The following is a 20364-nucleotide window of genomic DNA, read 5'->3' on the forward strand; positions in this document are numbered from 1 at the left end:
TGGCATAGGTTGCACTGCAGTTTGGAAAAAGGTGCACTGCACAGGATAAAATTTCAGCCTAACACAGGTCAGGGTCTTGTCTTTCTTTCCTCTTTTTGAAAGTCAGCTTTTACAGCCTGTCAACCTTAGCTCAAAGCTCCACTGCATTGTAGGCAAGGTGCATCATGGTTAGACTGAAAACACAGGATACCCATGAAATTGGGATGACATCTTTTTTTTCTTGAGCTCCCCATCTGACAACCATTCCTAAGTCCTGAATGTTTTTTTTTCCTGACAAGTCTCTTTTGAACCTGAGTACATGGATCGTGTAATTCATCATCCTTGATGGGATGAATTATTTAGTTGATCCATTGCCCATGATTTCTTATCAGGGAGATAGGCAGTGAGACTGCTAAGGCACTGGGCAGCAGTCCCAAACATAACATTGATACTGACCTCTAAACATCGACAGATGCTGACCCCAGTATTGATGGGTTAACGATCATTGGGAATGGGATACAAACTGAAGCTATTGAGGAAAGGGCAGGAACAGCAAAATTTGGTGAAGATGTTAGTAGGAAAGGACACTTGAGAATACATGTGCTACTTTGATATGAAGGCCTACAACATCTTGGAATAATCTCATTAAACTGACACTGAATGCTTGAATCTAAAGTACAGGCTAGTGAGGCTGAGGTTTTGTGTGATAGGGTTCAGGCACACTAGAAACAATACTGGTAGGTCTAAGAGATGTAAAGTTTCTTTAGAAACAATAGGACTTTAGGGTGGTACAGACCACCTGTCTTGGGTGCACTAGGGGGAACAGGCTGCTCTGAAGTCATCAAAGCTAAGAGCTTTGGAGCTGAGAAGCTAGTGAAATTGGAGAAGAGGATTCCATAACAGTCCAGGGCTGGGGAGTCTTTATAATGATTCCTCTTCTCTTTGATGGCTGAAGTCTTGGAAGACTCACATACAGAGCACTGATCAGGGAAAATGGCTTTGCAGAGTTATCAAACAATTTGAATGGTGGTCTTTGGGGAATGTATGACCTATATTTACATTTTTTTAATTCCTTATATACTCCTTAGTGTCTTTCTTGTTGACTACAACAACATGACAAAGAAAATGCCACCAGAAAAGCACACAACAACTGAATGGCAATTCAATTGCCATACTCACCAAAAGTACTAAAAAATAATGGCAACAAGACTGACACACATTGTCGTCAAATCTAACTTACGCCTAAAGAAATATAACAAAGCAAACACTCCAAAGAACGGCTTAATCAAAACTCTAACAGAGCTGGTTAAAATGGCACCTATTAATGATGATGGAGGAGAAACAGTAGCAGCAAACCGAACAGTTCAGAATGAAGAAAAAAGAGGAACAAACTGGCATAACCACTGTATACACCTATAGTGTAGAGATTTGCTCAAAAAATTTGAAGAAGGAAACAGCAAAAAATTGTCTGAAATGTAGACAAATGGAAGATAGCAGGAGCCATTCTTCTTCATCTTTGTTAGGCAACACTTTGTACAGCTGAAGGAAGCCAAAGATGAGGTCCTTCTGAGAATGTACTCATTGTCAGATTATGTACCTACTAGTGTTACATTCAACTCTTCTCTTACTTGCATAACAGCATGTAAATGCAAAGATTTTACAATGTAGAAAAACAGACTAAGTAAGACAAACTGGATCCTACAGACACTGGATCCTACCCAGTTCGGCTTTGTTAAGGGCAGATCCTGCCTCTTAAACCTGGTCGATTTCTTTGAAACAGTCACCAAGGCCACTGACGAGGGGAAGGTGGTCCACACAGCCTACCTGGACCTCGCAAAAGCCTTTGATACAATACCCCACTCGAGCATTATAGATAAGCTCACCAGCTTAAATATAAACCCCTATGTCACTAGATGGGTTGCAAACTGGCTCAAGGACAGAACCCACATGGTTAGAATTGCTGGAGCCATGTCAGACTCCAAACCAGTTACAAGTGGTGTCCCACAAGGCTCAGTCCTGGGACCTCTCTTGTTCGGTATATAGTTCTCGGAGGTACAGGCCAACATGGAAGGACTGTGGCTGACCAAGTTCGCAGATGACTGCAAACTGGGCTCCATAATCGACTCTCCAGCCGACACAAGCATCCTCCAAAAGGGCCTCATAGAAACAGACAACTGGTGCCAGAGCCATGGCCTCAAGCTAAATGCCAAAAAGTGTATAGTCATCCCCTTTGGCAAAAACAAAGTGCCCACAAATTACCACATAGGTGGTAATCCATTAAGTACAGAAGAAGTAATTAGGGACCTGGGGACCCAAGTTGATAGCAATCTCTCATTTGACAACCACGTGGCCAAAGTGGTTAGAAGAACATTTTATATAGCCCACCTAATCATGAAGGGATTCACATCTAGATCAGGGGAGGTCATCGTGCCTCTTTACTCATCCCTCATTAGGCCCATAATTGAGTACAATGCCCCTTTTGGGATGTACCTTACCAGACACCTGCAGCAACTGGAAAGACCCCAAAAGTACCTCACCAAGAGGATCAAAGGGCTCAAACAGATGCCATATGCTGCCGGTTAAAGAAACTCCAGCTCTACTCAGTGGCATACCGCCTGCTCAGAGGCAATCTGTGCCTGACATATAAAGCCATGTCCAACCCGGAATTAATGGACATGCTGCACCTCAGAAAATCCAAATCCCATCGAGCTACACGCTCGAGAGACTTGAACCTCAGCACTGAAATAAATAGGACATGCTGGAGGGACAAATTCATAACCCAGAGGCTCCCTTCACTCTGGAATAAAATCCCAGTTCAGGTTAGGCAGAGTCCCTCATTGACTCTCTTCAAGAGGAATCTTGATGAGTGGATGGGAGATCATAGGTTTACCCCGGGTATCACTTCTGTGTCACTGTTAGACAGAGGCACAGTATACTAACCTCAAAAAAGGGCATAGCAAAATTAATTTAAAATGGGTGGCGAAAGCCAAACACACTCTGGCTAGGCTTATAAATGCCCTAGGGCAGACAGCCTAGTATGAACATATGAACCCTATCGGGGACAACAAAATGTCACAGACATTACATAATTTCATAACCTGAATTCTTATGAATAACAACAGGTGTTTAAAACAGATAAGTGTATGATAATAGTGATTTAATAAATAAAATTGCTGCAGCTTGGTATACATGAAAGTAAGACAGTTTCTAGCTCTAGTAAACTACAGATAAATATTATTATTCAAGCCATCAAGTCAGTTGAGAGCTCAAAGACAGTAACTATATTGTAACTAGGGCTATAATTCATAGTAGTTGACTGTTAGATTGCACTGATGTCAGAAAAATAGAAGATACACAAGCTTCTTGTCTGGGATACAGCATACACTGAATGACAGTGTTTTCCTCAGTTTCATATTTGTAGTGTAAATCTGGTGTCCTGATACTTACTGAGGAATGTATGGATGAACGATTGTACTGATATCAGAGAATCAGATAATACCAGAGTCCAGTTTTGTTACTGTTGTTGTTTAAGTCAGGACACAAAATGCTTCATCTATGGGTTGCAGCTTTTATTGATTGACAGTTTAATCCATAATTTCACAAACCATAACAGGAAATCTGGAGTCTCCCTACATATTCTGAGACTTCGGGAAGGACTCTTTGGGACTGAGTGAGGGTCTCACATTTCAAGGGGGTGTTTGTTCCCCAAGAGACAGTTTGAGCTAACAAAGTACAGTTGCTGGAACACAATAGTTTATGAGCAAAATCATGGCTGAGTGATAGAAATGTTCATAGGTTCGATAGAAGGTTACCAGGCTAATGACGTAAAGACATTTACAAGCCTAGCCATGTAATAACCTGAGTACCCTTATCGACCATAGTTAGATGGCCATTGTTAGAAGAGCGATTCTGTAATCAGCACCGACTACCCCTGTCCATGAGGGACATAGATGCCACTCCCGAGGTGAATTTATGGTTACCCATCCAGTTGTCAAGGCTGCACTTGAATAGAGTCAGTGAAGAGCTCTGCTTCACATGGAGTGGGAGCTTATTCCAGAGGAGTGGCAATCACTGGGATATATATATCTGTCTCTACAGCATGTTCTGCTAATGTCACAGGCTAGGCTGAGATTAACAAAACATACTAAAGAGACACTTGTGATGAGTGGTTTTGAGCCAATACATGGTAGAGATGAGTAGTGGTGCATTCTTTTTTTGAAGTCCTGAGAAAAATAAAAAACAGAAATGTTGTGATAAGCCTGGTCAAATTTATGAAATAATGGAGATGCGACAGAAGCAAAAGGGTGAAAAGTCTACATAAGTGAAGGAAGCAGGCCAAGGTCGCATCGAGTACCCTGACACTACCTGTTATGAAAGTTGTGGACTTACAAAATGTACCTAGTTTTTTTATATTGTTTTAACTGACTGTGCTTTCATCTGGAAGTCAAATTTAAGGCATTATTAATAATGCACCCAAGGAGGTTAGCTGAAGCCACTTTTTCTATGATGTTTCCTTTAGCAGCTGAGGCAGGTGTGGGAGGTAGTGGTTGAGGGAAATCAGAAATGATGGCTACAGTTATCCTGGGAGAGAAGATCAAGGACTTGGGTTTGGTGTACTGAGATGTAAACGTATGGAGGTTAGCCAAAACTGTAAGGAATGGGATGATGCTTCAGATTTGATATTAATGGGCTCTGGTGAGCCTTCACACAAAGTAATAATGGTATCACAAGCTCACTGAGCTACCCTGGAATCTCCACAGTAACTGGCCTTGTCATTCATATAAGTGGTGAACAGCTGTGGACTAAGAACCAAACCCTGAGGTACATCTACATTAATGCATAAGGAAAGGCCTGTAACACCAACTGGTGGCACAGACTGTGGTTCATTAGTCAGATAGCTTGACAACCTTCCCAATGTACTGACACCGATACCACAACACTCAAACTTCATTACTCTGGTATGGATGGGAAATTCTGTCAGAGAATAATTCCAAAAAAAATTCTCATGGTCAATATACTTCTGAATATATTCTACCAGGGAAAAAAGTGCAGTGTCTGTGCCGTGGATGGGCCTACAGTCATGCTGTGAACTGGAAAATCCACCGTTGGGCCTAGAGCCATGCTGTGAATGGGAAAAAGTATCTAAGTTTATTAAATTACCAATATTTTTGTTGTATACAGTAAATAGTATCTGAGATTTTTAGATGACCAGGAAATTTGCCCTTGTAAAATACTGACACCCCCACCCTCTGGACTCATGCTATACAATGTCACATTCCCTCAGTTTGGCCAGACATTAAACCCCAGACCCCTCCCTTGGTCCCCTATTTATACATTATCACCAAAACCATCTGTTAACCTCTCTATATTCTCTAGCATGCCCACATCCTGCCCTCATCATTAAAGGACACAGATGGCAATCCCACCCACCTACTCCCTGAATCCTTTTCCTCAACTCTCCCCCAGAGCTACAGGTCACTTCTTTTACTTCCTATATCTCTATTATCACTACTGATAGTTTCTGTCTACTCTAGGTTTCAAGAGAAACCTTGCCGAGTGGATGGGAAACAGAAAGTTTAGCCCGGGGATCACTTCAATGGCTCTGCTGGACAGAGGCACAGGGAACTAATCTAAGGGGTCGGCGAAAGCCAATACATTCCGGCTACTCTTATAAATGCCTTCGGGCAGATAGCCTAGTACCTTCCTATGAACCTATAAAATCACTTCACTGTCAATATCAACTCACCCATCTGTCCTCCTGTTCACTGCTCTCATCTCATTTTTCCCACTGGACATCACCAAGCATGAGTTACAGCTGTCAAACTACCCCTTAGTTAATCTTAACTACACCCACCAACAGAAATAATGATATAGAGTAATTTAGAATGTTAATTCCCCTAAACCAATAAAAAAACTACATTAGAAAAAAAATCTTGTACATTTCTTTTAATCTTAACATTGAATGTATATATTCCTATTGTCTCACAATGGAGTAACAGACCCCATGTCAGACATGTACATCTCTAAGCACCTGTCTATTCTGTCAACTGTCTTTGTGAAAATTATGAACATTTAGAAACTACCCGCCCTTAATTTATGGCATTTACCCTTGCTGACCTTTGGCTTTGCCCCTGGTTTTACAGAAAAGAGGGTGACAGGTACGCAGAAAGGTAGAATACTTGTGATGTTGTGACAGTGTGACCTCAGACATCACACTCATCCAGCCTGCAATCCCAAGAAATAGTTTTACTCCCTGGAAAGTACAAAGCGCACATACAGGATGAGTGGTGCAGAAGAAATGAGTCTTAACTGCGTCTCAGATGATGCTGATTACATTAGTAAACTTGAGCTCTAGGGATTGACTGGCATTTTTACAAGCTCACCATTGTTGGATATGGGAGAGAAATAAACCACTCAGTTAACAGTGTAGATTATGGACTCCAGTCCTGTGGCACAAATTGTGGAACACACCACAAGTGCACTGTCAATTTCATTTCACACAGACATTATTGCATGCTGAGAGTGAAATGGGACAGGGGGTGCAGCAAGGTTCACCCTGATCTCATTTCCACATGGTACCCAGGCACTTATACATTGGAATTTTTCTGCTTAGTAGGGCCCCAGTTTGTTACGAGCAAGAACAGCAGATGAGGGGGATGTCATACTGGAAGACTAAGGAAGGGCCCCAGTGCAGAGCTGACGGCATGATGGCAGATGTTTGCAGTGTTAGGGGGATGCAACAGACTGCACAGATATACTTAGGTATACAAATGCACTCAGTGAAATACTGCTGGGTATACAGCACTCTGAATTCATTAACAATAGCATATATATATATATATATATATATATATATATATATATATATATATATATATATATATATCAATCAAACTGTAACACAAAGAAGTATTGCTTAAACTCCAGTTTTATAACCACACTTTAATGTCATTAAAGATGATAGGCCTAAGTCAGAGTCATAAAAATGTTCTCATCGACTGAATGCTCCTGGACTTGAACTTCTTGCAAGTGAGTTCCTCCATACCTAAATTAAAGAATATGTATACTAAACTGTCCATTGCATGTTATATAAACTTTTTTTCTTTTCTCTCCCTCTCTCTCTCTCTCTCTCTTTTTTATTACAGCAAGCCATTATTTCATTCCTGGAGCAAAGGATGCCCTACTTTGTGGTAACGCTTCAGATGCTGGGTAAGAGACTTTAAAGCATATCAAATAAAAAAAAAGTATTACCAAAGTCTTTGCAGATGATATGAAAGTTACTTGTCAAAAGAAAAATGTACTGCTGTTCAAACAGAATATTCACTTTGCATTTATTGGGTGGATTTACATCTTAATCATTTGATGGATTGAGACATTAAAGTGAGTAAATAATGACAAATTGTTTGAAAAGTGTTACTGGACTTGATCTTACATTTAAGAGGGCAGAAAGATTGATAGAAAGAAGTCAGACTTTCTTAATGCAATAATATATTGATTGAATGATTTTGTACAATTAGTGCTGCATTTAGATTATGGCTTAGCTTCTGACTTCCAAATTTTTATTTGAATTTGCTGGTATTTTACATCATGTACAATCAGTGCTTTATATATCTATATCTACAGCTATCTTTCTCTCTCTCTCTATATATATATATATATATATATATATATATATATATATATATATATATATATATATATATATATATATATATATTTATTTATATTAAAAAAATCGGCCTGCTGTGTTTGTGTTCTTTTCTGACTAAAATGAAGATTCCTACAGCAGCACAGTATTCACCAGCATCAGGATTATTTGTAGAAAAATGACTCAGACATGTGATAATGCTGTACTGTTGAGAGGAGTTATCCCCACTGAAGCAGGTTTGCTATATGAAAGCAATTGGTGATAATAAATAATAAGTAAGACATCCCATTTATTTATTAATCCTCACTGAAGCATGTTTGCTATATGAAAGCAATTGGTGATAATAAATAATAAGTAACACATCCCATTTATTTATTATTTTGTTGTTGCATTTGTTTATTAAGATAGTTTGACTGGGCAGAAAGCCCTTTTAAATGGAGGCTCAGGGTGAAAAATTGTAACATTACATAAAGAAAATAGTAAACAGAGGTATAAAGTAATCAATAAATATACAAAACTTAACATCTTTGGAAAGAACACTACATAAATAACACATTAAGCAGAGATATACAAGTAATCAACAAAGTACAACATTCAAAAAGAGTACCATTAATAGCAACAGCATCTGAAGAGATATGAAACATTTGGAAAATAACTTTGTAAAAAGAAAGGAAATGGAGGATTATCATCAACAGGTGAGAGAGATTGTTTTAGGATAAGTAGAAAAAAGGAGATGGAGACGGAGAGGTAGAGGACAAGGAGGGGATCATCATCATCATCATCATCAATCCCCTTTTTCCCATTTTTTACATGGGTTTGGGATATCATGTCAACTGTCTCTTTCAATTTAATGCCACTCTCCTACCTTTTTTGACGGTTATGCCTGACTGTCGCAGGTATTCTCACACAAAATTCATCCATCTCTTTGCCAGATACCTTCGTTTCCTCTTACCTTGCTCTTGCCTGTCCCAAATCGTCTTCACCAGACTGGTTTCCTGCCCATGTGTCCAAACCACAAAAACCTGTTCTCTTTGACCTTCTCTGCAATTGGAGCTTCTTTGGCTTCTGCACTGATGTCCTCATTCCTTCATCTCTCCCCACAGTGTGCATCCTACCATCCATCTCAGGTATTTCATCTTCATCACCTCTAACTTCATAAATTGCTCTGCCATTACTGCCCAGGTACTGTACCATACAATACTACTGGTTACATCACTGTTTTGTTCACCTTACCTTTAGCTTCTTTGTCAGTCTTCTGTCACACAGTACCCTGGACACTCTGTAAGTTGGCTTCAGCCCCTCTGATTCTAGCTTTGACCTCCTCATTCAGATTTCCCTTCTCCTGAACTGCCCCTTCCCAGATACCTAAAGCTGTTAACCTATTCCACTATTTTACCTTCTATCTCAACGTTCTGCCTCTTCTGATTCCCCCATTTGCTGCTGTTATAGCTGTCTTATTTGAAATCAGTTTCAACTCATGTGGCTTCAGTTTTGCATTCCATTCCCCTATCCTTTGTGGAAAGTATTTCTTAGATTCTGCCTGTAATGCCACATTGTCTGCAGGTCTTCCATCACCAGCATGAACAGAAGTGGGCTCTGAACTAAACTCTGATGCACACCCACTCACCCTGGAAACCCCTCTGTGAGACCAAACACTGGTCCTACTTGAGTCATTGGCTGTTTCCACATAGCCTGCACTAATTCTACCAGTGTTTCTGGGACTTTGAACCACCACAGTACTGCCCAAATCAACTTTCTTGGATCCTTATCATATGCTTTTTCCAAGTCTAGGAATACCCATTTGGACTCTTTCCTCATCTCTAGCTTCTTTTCAGCTATCTGTCAGACTGCAAACATTGGGTCAGTTGGGCTGCATCCTTATCTGAATCTGAACTGCTCATCTCCCATCTTGCTTTCTACTGCTCTGCATATTCATTTATCAGTCACCCTCTCTAGCACTTTCATGCAGTGTAACATGAGTTTGATACCTCTGTACTGGCCACAGTTGTGGATATCCCCTTTGTTTTTGTACACTGACATCACTATGCTTATTCTCCAGTCATCTGGTATATGCCTCACTCACCATACTGCTATGAGTACTATCAGGAGCCATCACTTTCCTATCTCATCCAGCATCTTGGTCATATCTGCTGTGACCTCATCTGAGCCTGCTGCTTTCCCTGACTTCATTTTCCTTAGTGCTGTTCTTACTACTTTTTAGGATGGACTCCTCTTCTTCCTTCATTGTACGCCATGTTTCTGGAAGTCCAGCTTCTGTGGGGCTTTCTTCATTCAATAGCTACTGAAAGTATGCCTTCTATCTTCCTTTGATTTCTTGTGGTCTGGTGAGTGGGTTGCTACTGGCATCCCTTATAAAGGTTTCAGACTGTCCTCTTTATTTTTCTGTCTTTGTCTTGCAACTTGATATAGTTTCTTTGTGCCATGTACTGAATCATGTTCCAGAAGCTGGTAGAATGTCTCTGATATCTTGTGCTTTGCTAAGGACAAGAAAGAGATCTTGGGCCAATAACTAAGAGCACAGTGCTTAAAAAGAATATGAGATAGAAAGAGCAGGACATTTATCAAGCTGTGTATTCAGCTGCAGGGTATGCTTTCTATCAGCATGGTTGTGAGACTGCACATTAACAGTTACTGAATCAAAGCTAATCACTGGGTTGTGTGGACTGGCAGAATAACTCCCAAAATATTGCTGTAGTTGTTTAAAACTTTCTGTGGTAGCAGAACTCAAGTGACACCATCAGTTCTATTAACTGAACCCCACAGAATCCACCTGCAACCACGTGATTTTTAATATGTCCATATCTATAAATCATTTAAAAGGTAACCAGAAATACTCTATGGTGAAAATAAACTATTTTAATTTTTGTCAATTTTCTTTTTAATAATTTTTGCAAAGTATAATAAAAGCAAACAAGAAAACAACTGGTCCATCAGCTAGCTAAAATATGCAAAGAAAACTTGCCAACAGAAATAGACAATTGAAGCCCAAACTGAAAATCTGCAGAATGTTCAAACAAGAAAGTAACAAGTTTTTTTCAAATGCAGTATCTGAATTAACAAGACAGAGTGACAGCACTGTAATTATTTTCTGCTGAATTAAATTAAAAGATGGTATTTTAGCTGGTTTCAATTAGTCAAGAAAGTGAATCAGTTACAAAGTTGTTGTACCTGCCACCTGTTTGTGTCAGAATCAACAGTGTGGTCTTGGCACTGCAAAACTTAAATTGTTATTCAAGCCCAATAGGACTGAATTTCAAAATGTGTCATCACACCTCTCAAGTACTGCTGCAAGGCAACATATCCCATGTACCTTCACGCATACCCTATATGCTAACTGAGCCTGCTGCACCTCAAATTACAGGAAATACTACAAGATATGGCAAACACTGATTAATATGTATCACTGTCGTTCATCTATGGATTTTGCATACTTCTGTAAAAGTAAGTTGTGTAAATACACTCATCATAACAGTAGACATTCAAATGATCACTTCTGCAGTAGCCTTAACTATATGGGATATGTCCTGCATATGATATAACAGCCGGCCAGCTTTCAGAGCTTCAGGGCACCTTCCATGTGCCCAAACTGTCAGGCAGCTTGAGCTCAGCTGACTAAAAAGACAGGCTTGGGTACCATGCCCTTAGAAGCTTTCATGCCTACTGAGAGAAGGAAGCTAAGCCCCTGAGAGGACATCGCTAGGAGAACAGGAAATACATGTCCACACCATGGCATAAAAAAAAAAAACAAAAAAACAAAAAAACACAAGGAGGTTGGAGGGAAGGAGCAGTTACTGCAGCTGTGACTATTCGAATATCTACTGTTATAAGTTTGCTTATACAACTGTACTATGTTCTTGACATTTATCACTGCTAAAGTAGCCTTAGCTACATAGGTAGATTACCATAGTTTAAAATAACTGGGAGGCGAAAGGGGAAGGGTTCACGAGCCCCTAGAGAATGGTCCTAGCAAAGTCTGTCCTCGGCCTGGAGAAGGAATCTGTTTTATTGTGCTTTGTAAAAGTATGGACAGAGGAAAAAGTTGCTGCTTTTAGAAGATTTGTAGAGTCTGAGCCTTTCCAAAAAGCCATAGATGAAGCCCAGGGCCTGGTAAAGTGAGTCTTGATTCTGCCTGGAATAGATTTGTTGAGGCAGGAATAACAAAAGGTAATAGCTTGAGACAACCATTTGGAAATAGTCTGCTTTGACATAGTTTATTTCTTCTTGTTCTTTCTCCTTCACAAGAAACGAGGAATTGATCAGAAGTTCTGAAAGATTTTGTTCTGGCAAGATAGTACCCAAGTTGTCTGTGAGATCAAAATATAGATGTATTTTTTCATGTAGAAGAAAAAATCTTGGAATTGAGTAGTCTATCAAGCACCCCAGAAACATGATCCTGTGAGGGATGAGGCAGTAAATACTTTTCAATGTTCTCTAGGAAGCCCAGCCTGTGTTGGAGATCTCTTATCCAGAAGGGAGATTCCTTATATTTTGAAAAAGACTCTGCAAAATAATCATGTCATCTAAATATAGAGAAGTATGGATACTCTGCAGCCTGCAGTGAGCTACCATTGGAGCTACACACCTTGTTAACACCATTGGAGCAGGAGATAGCCCACAGGGTAAAATGGAAAACTGAGAATGTGATCCAGTAACAAAAAAAAAACTTAAGAAACACCTGATGTCTGGATGAACAGGACTGTGATGATATACATCTTTAAAACCCAAGATTACTAGTAAACTTAAATGAGGGAGAAAGGGTAGCAGGTTGTATAGTGAAATTATAATAAACTTGGGCACTATGACAAAATTATTCAGGAAAGAATGATCCAGAACTGGTCTGTAAGATTTTTCTTTCTTTGGGACTAAAAACATTCTTGAGTAAAATCCTTCTCCTGAGGAAGAGGAACAGCTTCTATTATCACCAGAAACAATAGACTCTGGTTCCTAGGGAGTGGGTCAAGGGTTTGTTAGTGCCATATAGGCTTAGGAACTTGTTTTGTGCTGGACAGACAGATATGTGTCCCAGTGGCTGACCCTTCTGTAGAACAGGCTTCCCATCCACGTAAAGCTGAGTTTATCTATTACCCCGTTTAATCACAGCCTAGACCAGTGATTGGGGAATAGGAAGTTTACACCAGGCCTGGCAACCATGTCCCTTATGAACAGAGGTAGCTTATAAATGCCTGGCCCTCAGTGTCCTGTCTGGATACAGGACATCATTATTCTTTTAAGAAAACAGCTAGGCTTAAAAAAAGGCACCCCAGGTCATTGGCCTAGTAACAATCTATGAATCAATGATATAATACAGGAACAAATAGAAGATTCTGTTCTGGTGGATGAAGATGAGCCCCCTGAGATGGTGAAATTTCTTCCCACTCCCACCTGTATCCAAGATGGATCACATTCACAACCCATTTTTCTGAAACAATTTGTTGCCAAAGAGAGAAATGGAGATTCAATCTTTCTGGAAGGGATAAGGGGCTGCCAGGGTGGTAGGAGGGTTGACAAGTTTCCTTATATAGCCATTCTGACTTAATTGACTGTCCTTTGGTCTAAGGGCTACCTGTTTTCTTTCTGGAACCTCCCTGCCATTGTTTTTAAACATCTGCTTACCAGCACTGTCAGATACTGTTTATTTTGCTTCTTGCCAAAATCAGATAAGGAAGCAGAGAATCCCTTGGATATTTTACAGAGGGAGGACTGACAAATCTGAGAGAGATTCCCTAAATCAGCTTACCTCTCTCATGACAGTTTTTGACCACCTCTACAACAGAGGGCCCAAAAACTGAATTTCTGTCCAAAGGAGAATTAAAAATGTAATTGTTGCCATCTTCTTGGAGGTTCTGAGAACACAGCCAGACAAACCTCCTTAAAACAGTACCAGTGGTAGTAACCCAGGAAGTATTTATTTATTCATTTATTTACTGGGATGATCCAGCTGGGTACAGCCCCTTTTAAATGGAGGTCCAGAGAGAAAAGCTCCACATGAATTATTTACACAAAACAATAAATAAGATCTTACAGTACAATTTTCAAACAGATGTACAGCGGAAAAGTAGCAGAATATTCAACATTTTTTAATACATATGAGCAGCATGTATTCAGCAAAATTTAACAATAACAATATGCATACATCTTACATAGTGAATTGAGACATATTATAGATCACATCAGAATAAGGTATGTACAGGCATATATATCAACTAACCAGAGGAGATAATGTACTAATAAGACAAAAAGCATAGAATATCAGCTGGAGTTAAAAGAACAGTTGTAATTGTTAATATAGGTTAATATAGGATTACGTGAGGAACACTATCTACAGAGTCATAAATACATTTCAAACAATGAGTAGTGACTTGAGAAATAGAAAAAACAATCCAGATTATTCCTCACTAGAGGAGATATATGCCAACATAGTCTGCATACTTTCAGTTAGTCAGGATAAACTTCAGCATATCAGCATGACACTTTAGAATTCTAAAAATCAAAGGTGTACAAGCATATACTTTGTTTTCCCAATCATATCAAAAGCTTTTCCATCCTTATCAGAAGGAGCAGGATTACACTTTACAAAATGCAGCAGCTGAGTTTACTGTAGCTATAGCTCTAGGTCAAGTCTCAGCTTTAGGATATTAAACCTTGAAAGGCTATGAACATATACAATCTATATGCTTTCCTAGGGACAGCAGACTGACTGTCAGGGAAACCCCAGGCTGTGGAAAAACAACTTCCAATGCTGATAGTACTCGGGGGGGGGGGTGATGTGTGAGGGTTCTGAAAATTCCAGTTGTGACAAATCACATTATTTTCTTAACAAGTGAGAAACCTCAGTGTTCTCCCAGTGAAAACATTGATTCATCCTAGAAATAATATCAGAGAAAAAGAATCTCTCACAGAAAGAATCCGATACCACACTCTCCTCAGAATCTGAATTAGAAATCTAAGAACATAAATACTGTATCTGTCTCTTCACATCCCCCTATAGATTCCAGATCCTAAACCTATTGATGGAAAGAGGAAATGCAAGAGCATACACAAGACCATAAACCAAGCTCAATAAATTTCCCCTGTCCAGATAAACGGGTACTGGACAAAAAATGTAAAAAAACACATGCAATAACAACGCAAAAGACTTTTAATACATAAAGCTTTTGGATACAATCCTTCATCAGTATAGCAAACCTTCAGTTAAGAACACAATTAAATACACATTTTAAAAAATCACATGATGTCACACAGCCATTAAAAACAAAAAATCAATTGTTCATCTTTTCAGGCACATTTGTTTGTATTTCAAAATAGGCTTTAGGGATACCATTTTATTTATACCTGGATGGTGATCAGCATTCAAACGAATGATCCACTCATACTCCCTCCTTTCGAAGCTATTATTTATATCTCTACCCCTTTGGTCATTAATAACCATATCTAAAACCCTAAAAGTGAAGGTATGAACTTGACCACAACTCTTATAGTGTAAAGCTAAAGCATTGGTTGATACTCCCCTATTCATATCTGATTTATGCTCAACCATTCTATCCTTTAGCCTGCGAGTTGATGTTCCTATGTAAAATGTCTCACAGGCTTTACATGTAGCTAAATACACTATATTGTTTGTATTACAAGTAGCTCCACATTTTACTCTATATTCTCTCTATATTCTCTCTTCGTTATTGGATGAATAAATTAAATATCTCTATTAATATTCGTGCAGTTAGAACAATTAAAACAAGGTACTGTACCACATTTTACCGGTAACAAATTTGAAGGCCAGATGAAATCTTTATAACAAAACCTTCTATTCAAGTTTACGACAATTTTTTATATGAAAAATTGGGAAATGGACCTATATGCTGTAACAAATCAGGTAAAGATAGTAGTACACACCAACTTTTTTATTATACTTTCAACAATTTCACTAGCTTGACTAAATGTACTTACATAAAACAATTTATTCTTCTTCTCCATATTAGACTCTATCCATAAGGAAGATTGTGATACGGTACCATTAGAATAAAAATAAGGTCTTGAGGCATCATTTCTCGCAGCTACAACCTCAGAATAAATATCATTTAACATCTTCCTCTCATACCCTTTACTGATAAAATCTAAAATAAGTTCATTAGATTGTTCAAAGAATAAAACATCATTTGTATTCAATTTACTAAATCTAATCAATTGTGCTTTAACAATTCTTTTAAATACAAATTTCGGGTGCATACTCCTATCTAAATATTTTTTCTTTTGCAGAGGTTTCTTGTTTATGGTTGTGTTCAAACCAGAATCATTCATAAAAAACTCAACATCAAGGAAATTAATTTTACTAACTGAATAGTTTGATTTGAACCTCAAAAATTCTGTAGTACCATCAATAAAATTAATAAACTGTAATAATTCATTTTCTTTTCCCTTCCACACAAGAAAAATATCATCGACAAATCGACAAAAAAATAATACCTGTGATGATGATGATGACGTGGCCAAAAGAGAAGCAATATGCCATTATTAATGAGAATTCTAATAGACAAGATAAAAATATTGGTCAACGATCGTTGAATGACCTGGATGACTTTCCGCCATTAATTAATGAAGCAGTTAGTTCGGAAACTACTGCCCCAAACCAACAAGTTATAGAGGTTACTGGATCAGGGACAAATTCATCTGTCACTCCAATTTTGACAGAAATTAATGAGCAGAACCCGCGTTTCTAATGTTAATTCCAAAAGTAATAGTAACCCTGTTGTTAAGATTTTCACAGAGTTACTATGGTTATCAATCCCAAACTTCCGGAGGAGGTGCCAACACAACAGAGGCAGGACGTAAACGAGAATGCAAAAAGGAAGTTACATCTGATGTCCACAGACTCCCAGTCGAACCAAACACTAATATCAGCAAATGAAGATGCTGTTATAAATTTGAGCCGATATGACTTGAATGAACATGAAATTACATTGCTTAATAGAGGTTTGAAATTTATATCTACATCAACTGATTTTATGGTTAATGTTTTGACAGAGTTGAAAGTTTTCTGTCGTTCTTTAAACTTAAGATTAATTTTTGCCTCAAATGCGGAAGATGATGTCATGCCTTTAAGGAGAGCTAGTAAATTTATTACCGTTAGCCATCCTGTTATAACAGCATCTTCCTAAGTATGTGAGCAGCAGCTGAGGGCTGTGTTTGAACATAAAAAGTTCAATAAGTTTTACAATTTGACGCTGAATGAACATCGGGCATTGTTGGATTTGGAGAATAATTCTGAAATTATTTTAAAACAAGCCGATAAGGGTGGCACAATTGTACTTATGGACCACAAACTGTATTTTTCTCTAGTAAGTGAGGGGTTAAAAAATGTTAATGCTTTTAAACAGGTCACTCTATTAGATGTACAAAAATGTGTTCGAGATGTGAATTTATCAGTATATGAGTTGCAAATTAATAATGATATTTCATTGGAATTATTTCATTATTTTAACGTGTCTTGTCCTGTTTTACCTGGATTTTATGGTCTACCAAAAGTTCAAAAATGTTTATCAAAGCCCCCTATGTGACCAATCATTTCCGGTAGGGGTTGGATTACTGAACCGATTTCCCTATATTTACAGAATGTTTTGAGTGGCTATTTAAAGCATGTTAAAAGCTTCATAAGGGATACCGGTGATTTTCTTAATCAATTTAGGGAATGGTATGATGCTGGCCCTCAGTTGTTTACTAGTTATTTTAGACATTGCATCATTATTTACAGTGATTCCCCAAGATTATGGTATTTCAGCAATATGGGAACTTTTGGTCGAGATTGGGGGCTTGTCTGCACGTAGGATTGAGACTGTATGTGAGCTTTTGCAACTAGTGCTGGGCAATAATTATTTTTTATTTGATGGAAAACCCTATCATCAGTTTAGTGGTGTTGCAATGGGCACACCAGTGGGAAATACTTATGCGAATTTGGTTTTAAGGAAATGGGAGAACGAATCTATATTTGGTGATTCCATTTATTCATCACAGGTATTATTTTTTTGTCGATTTGTCGACAATATTTTTCTTGTGAGTAAGGGAAATGAAAATGAATTATTACAGTTTAATTTTACTGATGGTACTACAGAATTTTTGAGGTTGAAATCAAATTATTCAGTTAGTAAAATTAATTTCCTTGATGTTGAGTTCTTTATGAATGATTCTGGTTTGAACACAACCGTATACAAGAAACCTCTGCAAAAGAAAAAATATTTAGACAGAGGGAGTGTGCACCCGAATTTTGTATTTAAAAGCAATGTTAAAGCACAATTGATTAGATTTAGTAAATTGAATACAAATGATGTTTTATTCTTTGAAAAATCTAATGAACTTATTTTAGATTTTATCAGTAAAGGGTATGAGAGGAAGATGTTAAATGATATTTATTTTGAGGTTGTAGCTGCAAGAAATGATGCCTCAAGACCTTATTTTTATTCTAATGGTACCTTATCACAATCTTCCTTATGGATAGAGTCTAATATTGAGAAGAAGAATAAATTGTTTTATGTAAGCACATTTAGTCAAGCTAGTAAAATTATTGAAAGTATAATAAAAAAGTTGGTGCATACTACTATCTTTACCTGATTTGTTACAGCATATAGGTCCATTTCCCAATTTTTCATATAAAAATTGTTGTAAACTTGAATAGAAGGCTTTGTTATAAAGATTTCATCCGGCCTTCAAATGTGTTACAGGTAAAATGTGGTACAGTACCTTGTTTTAATTGTTCTAACTGCACGAACATTAATAGAGATATTTCATTTATTCATCCAATAACAAAGAGAGAATATAGCGTAAAATGTGGAGCTATTATAACACAAACAATATAGGGTATTTAGCTACATGCAAAGCCTGTGAGGCATTTTACATAGGAAAATCAACTCACATGTAAAGGATAGAATGGTTGAGCATGAATAGGGGAGTATCAGCCAATGCTTTAGCTTTACACTATAAGAGTTGTGGTCAAGTTCATACCTTCACTTTTAGGGCTTTAGATACGGTCGTTAATGACCAAAGGAATGGAGATATACATAATAGGTTGGAAAGGAGGGAGTATGAGTGGATCATTCGTTTGAATGCTGATCACCACCCAGGTATAAATAAAATGGTATCCCTAAAGCCGGTTTTGAAATATAAACAAATGTGCCTGAAAAGATGATTAATTGATTTTTTTTTTTTTTTTTATTGGCTGTGTGACATCATGTGATTTTTGAAAATGTGGATTTAATTGTGTTCTTAACTGAAGGTTTGTTATACTGATGAAGGATTGTATCCGAAAGCTTTATGTATTAAAAGTCTTTTGCATTGTTATTACACGTGTTTTTTTTTACATTGTTGCGTTTTCGTTACGTGTTTTGCTTTACTACATTTCTGTTGTTTTCTACTGGACACAAAAAGAAGTTATGTACTCACCATAACGTTCCATGTTTGTTGTCCATCTCACCATTCATTCTTACAATGATGAGTTTGGAGCCGATTCTCGGCTATGACTCGGCCGAATACACAACTGAAAGACTCAATCTTGGCTCGCAGCAAGTAAGTATCCCATAATGCAGTGGTGTAATTCCCCAGAGCTTGTTTGTTACCTACTACTAAATGAACTGTAAAACTATATACGTTTATATATATATATATATATATATATATATATATATATATATATATATATATATATATATATATAACAATATATACTATCCCCAATGGAAAGAGAAACAAACTGAAACAAAGAACTCCTGAAGGTAGTAAAACCATCCACCAGTTCCACAAGGAGTCTTTGGAAGGGGGAAGGAGGGAATGTTTGTAAGAATGAACGGCGAGATGGACAACAAACATGGAACGTTCTAGTGAGTACATAACTTCATTATATGTTGTCCTATCTCACCTTCATTCTTACAATGATGGGACAGCGTCCCTAGCACCTTTTCCCTGGGTGGCTCACGAGAGTACACCTTTAAGCACCATGGAAACAAAGGAGGCCCTGTCCCTGAAGGCCAAATCCACTTTGTAATGTGTGATAAATGATTGAGGAGTGGTCCAAGTAGCTGCTGCATAAATACTATCCATAAAAATTCTGGCTTGAAAGGCAGAAGACATAGCCATTGCTCTAGTGGAATGAGCCTTCACCTTGAATGGTAAAATAGAAGTTATGTTCTTACCATAACGTTCCATGTTAGTTGTCTTCTTCTCGCCTTCTTCTTGCTGGATGGGTTCGGAGCCGACCTCGGCTCCGACTCGGCCACTCTAAAAGCTCGAGAGTTGGTTCCACCGGCTCGAGGCTCCCCTTATATCCCACAATGCTAGGCGAGAGTTACCTCAGATCTCGTTTGTAAGCTAACCCCAGCTTATAATAGTTACAGAATAACTCTAAACAGAGTCCACCTCTAACAACAGGGAGAAAGAAGGGTGACCTACATCCTGATTCAGGAGATATGCAAGCAGCATATGTCTAAGAAAGAGGTGGTAGAAAGAGAGGTCACAATCACAACTCCTCTAGGTCTGTCCAGGCCAGGGGGAGGAGGGTGGGGCCTTAAGAAGAAGGCGAAGAAGACAACTAACATGGAACGTTATGGTAAGAACATAACTTCTACATGTTAAGTTGTCTATCTCGCCTTCATTCTTGCTGGATGGGACCGCGTCCCTAGCACCTTGTCCCGGGTGGCCTAATGGAACAGACTCCTGAGAACAGTGGAACCAAAGTT

At 38.3% G+C, this 20364-nt stretch overlaps 1 protein-coding gene across 5 annotated transcripts in view; it reads left to right on the forward strand.

The window, feature by feature from the left end:
• LOC122804756 (sodium channel protein type 2 subunit alpha-like) overlaps positions 1-20364 on the forward strand; it is a 2239151-nt gene that overhangs the window by 1057453 nt on the left and 1161334 nt on the right. For all 5 annotated transcript variants that reach the window (XM_044074821.1, XM_044074820.1, XM_044074819.1 and 2 more), the window contains exon 9: positions 7125-7188. In XM_044074821.1, the coding sequence (XP_043930756.1) occupies positions 7125-7188 (64 nt within the window). The remainder of the gene's footprint in view (positions 1-7124; positions 7189-20364) is intronic.

This window comes from Protopterus annectens, chromosome 6.part0 (assembly GCF_019279795.1).
Source record: "Protopterus annectens isolate FY-2018-M chromosome 6.part0, PAN1.0, whole genome shotgun sequence".
Taxonomy (NCBI): domain Eukaryota; kingdom Metazoa; phylum Chordata; order Ceratodontiformes; family Protopteridae; genus Protopterus; species Protopterus annectens.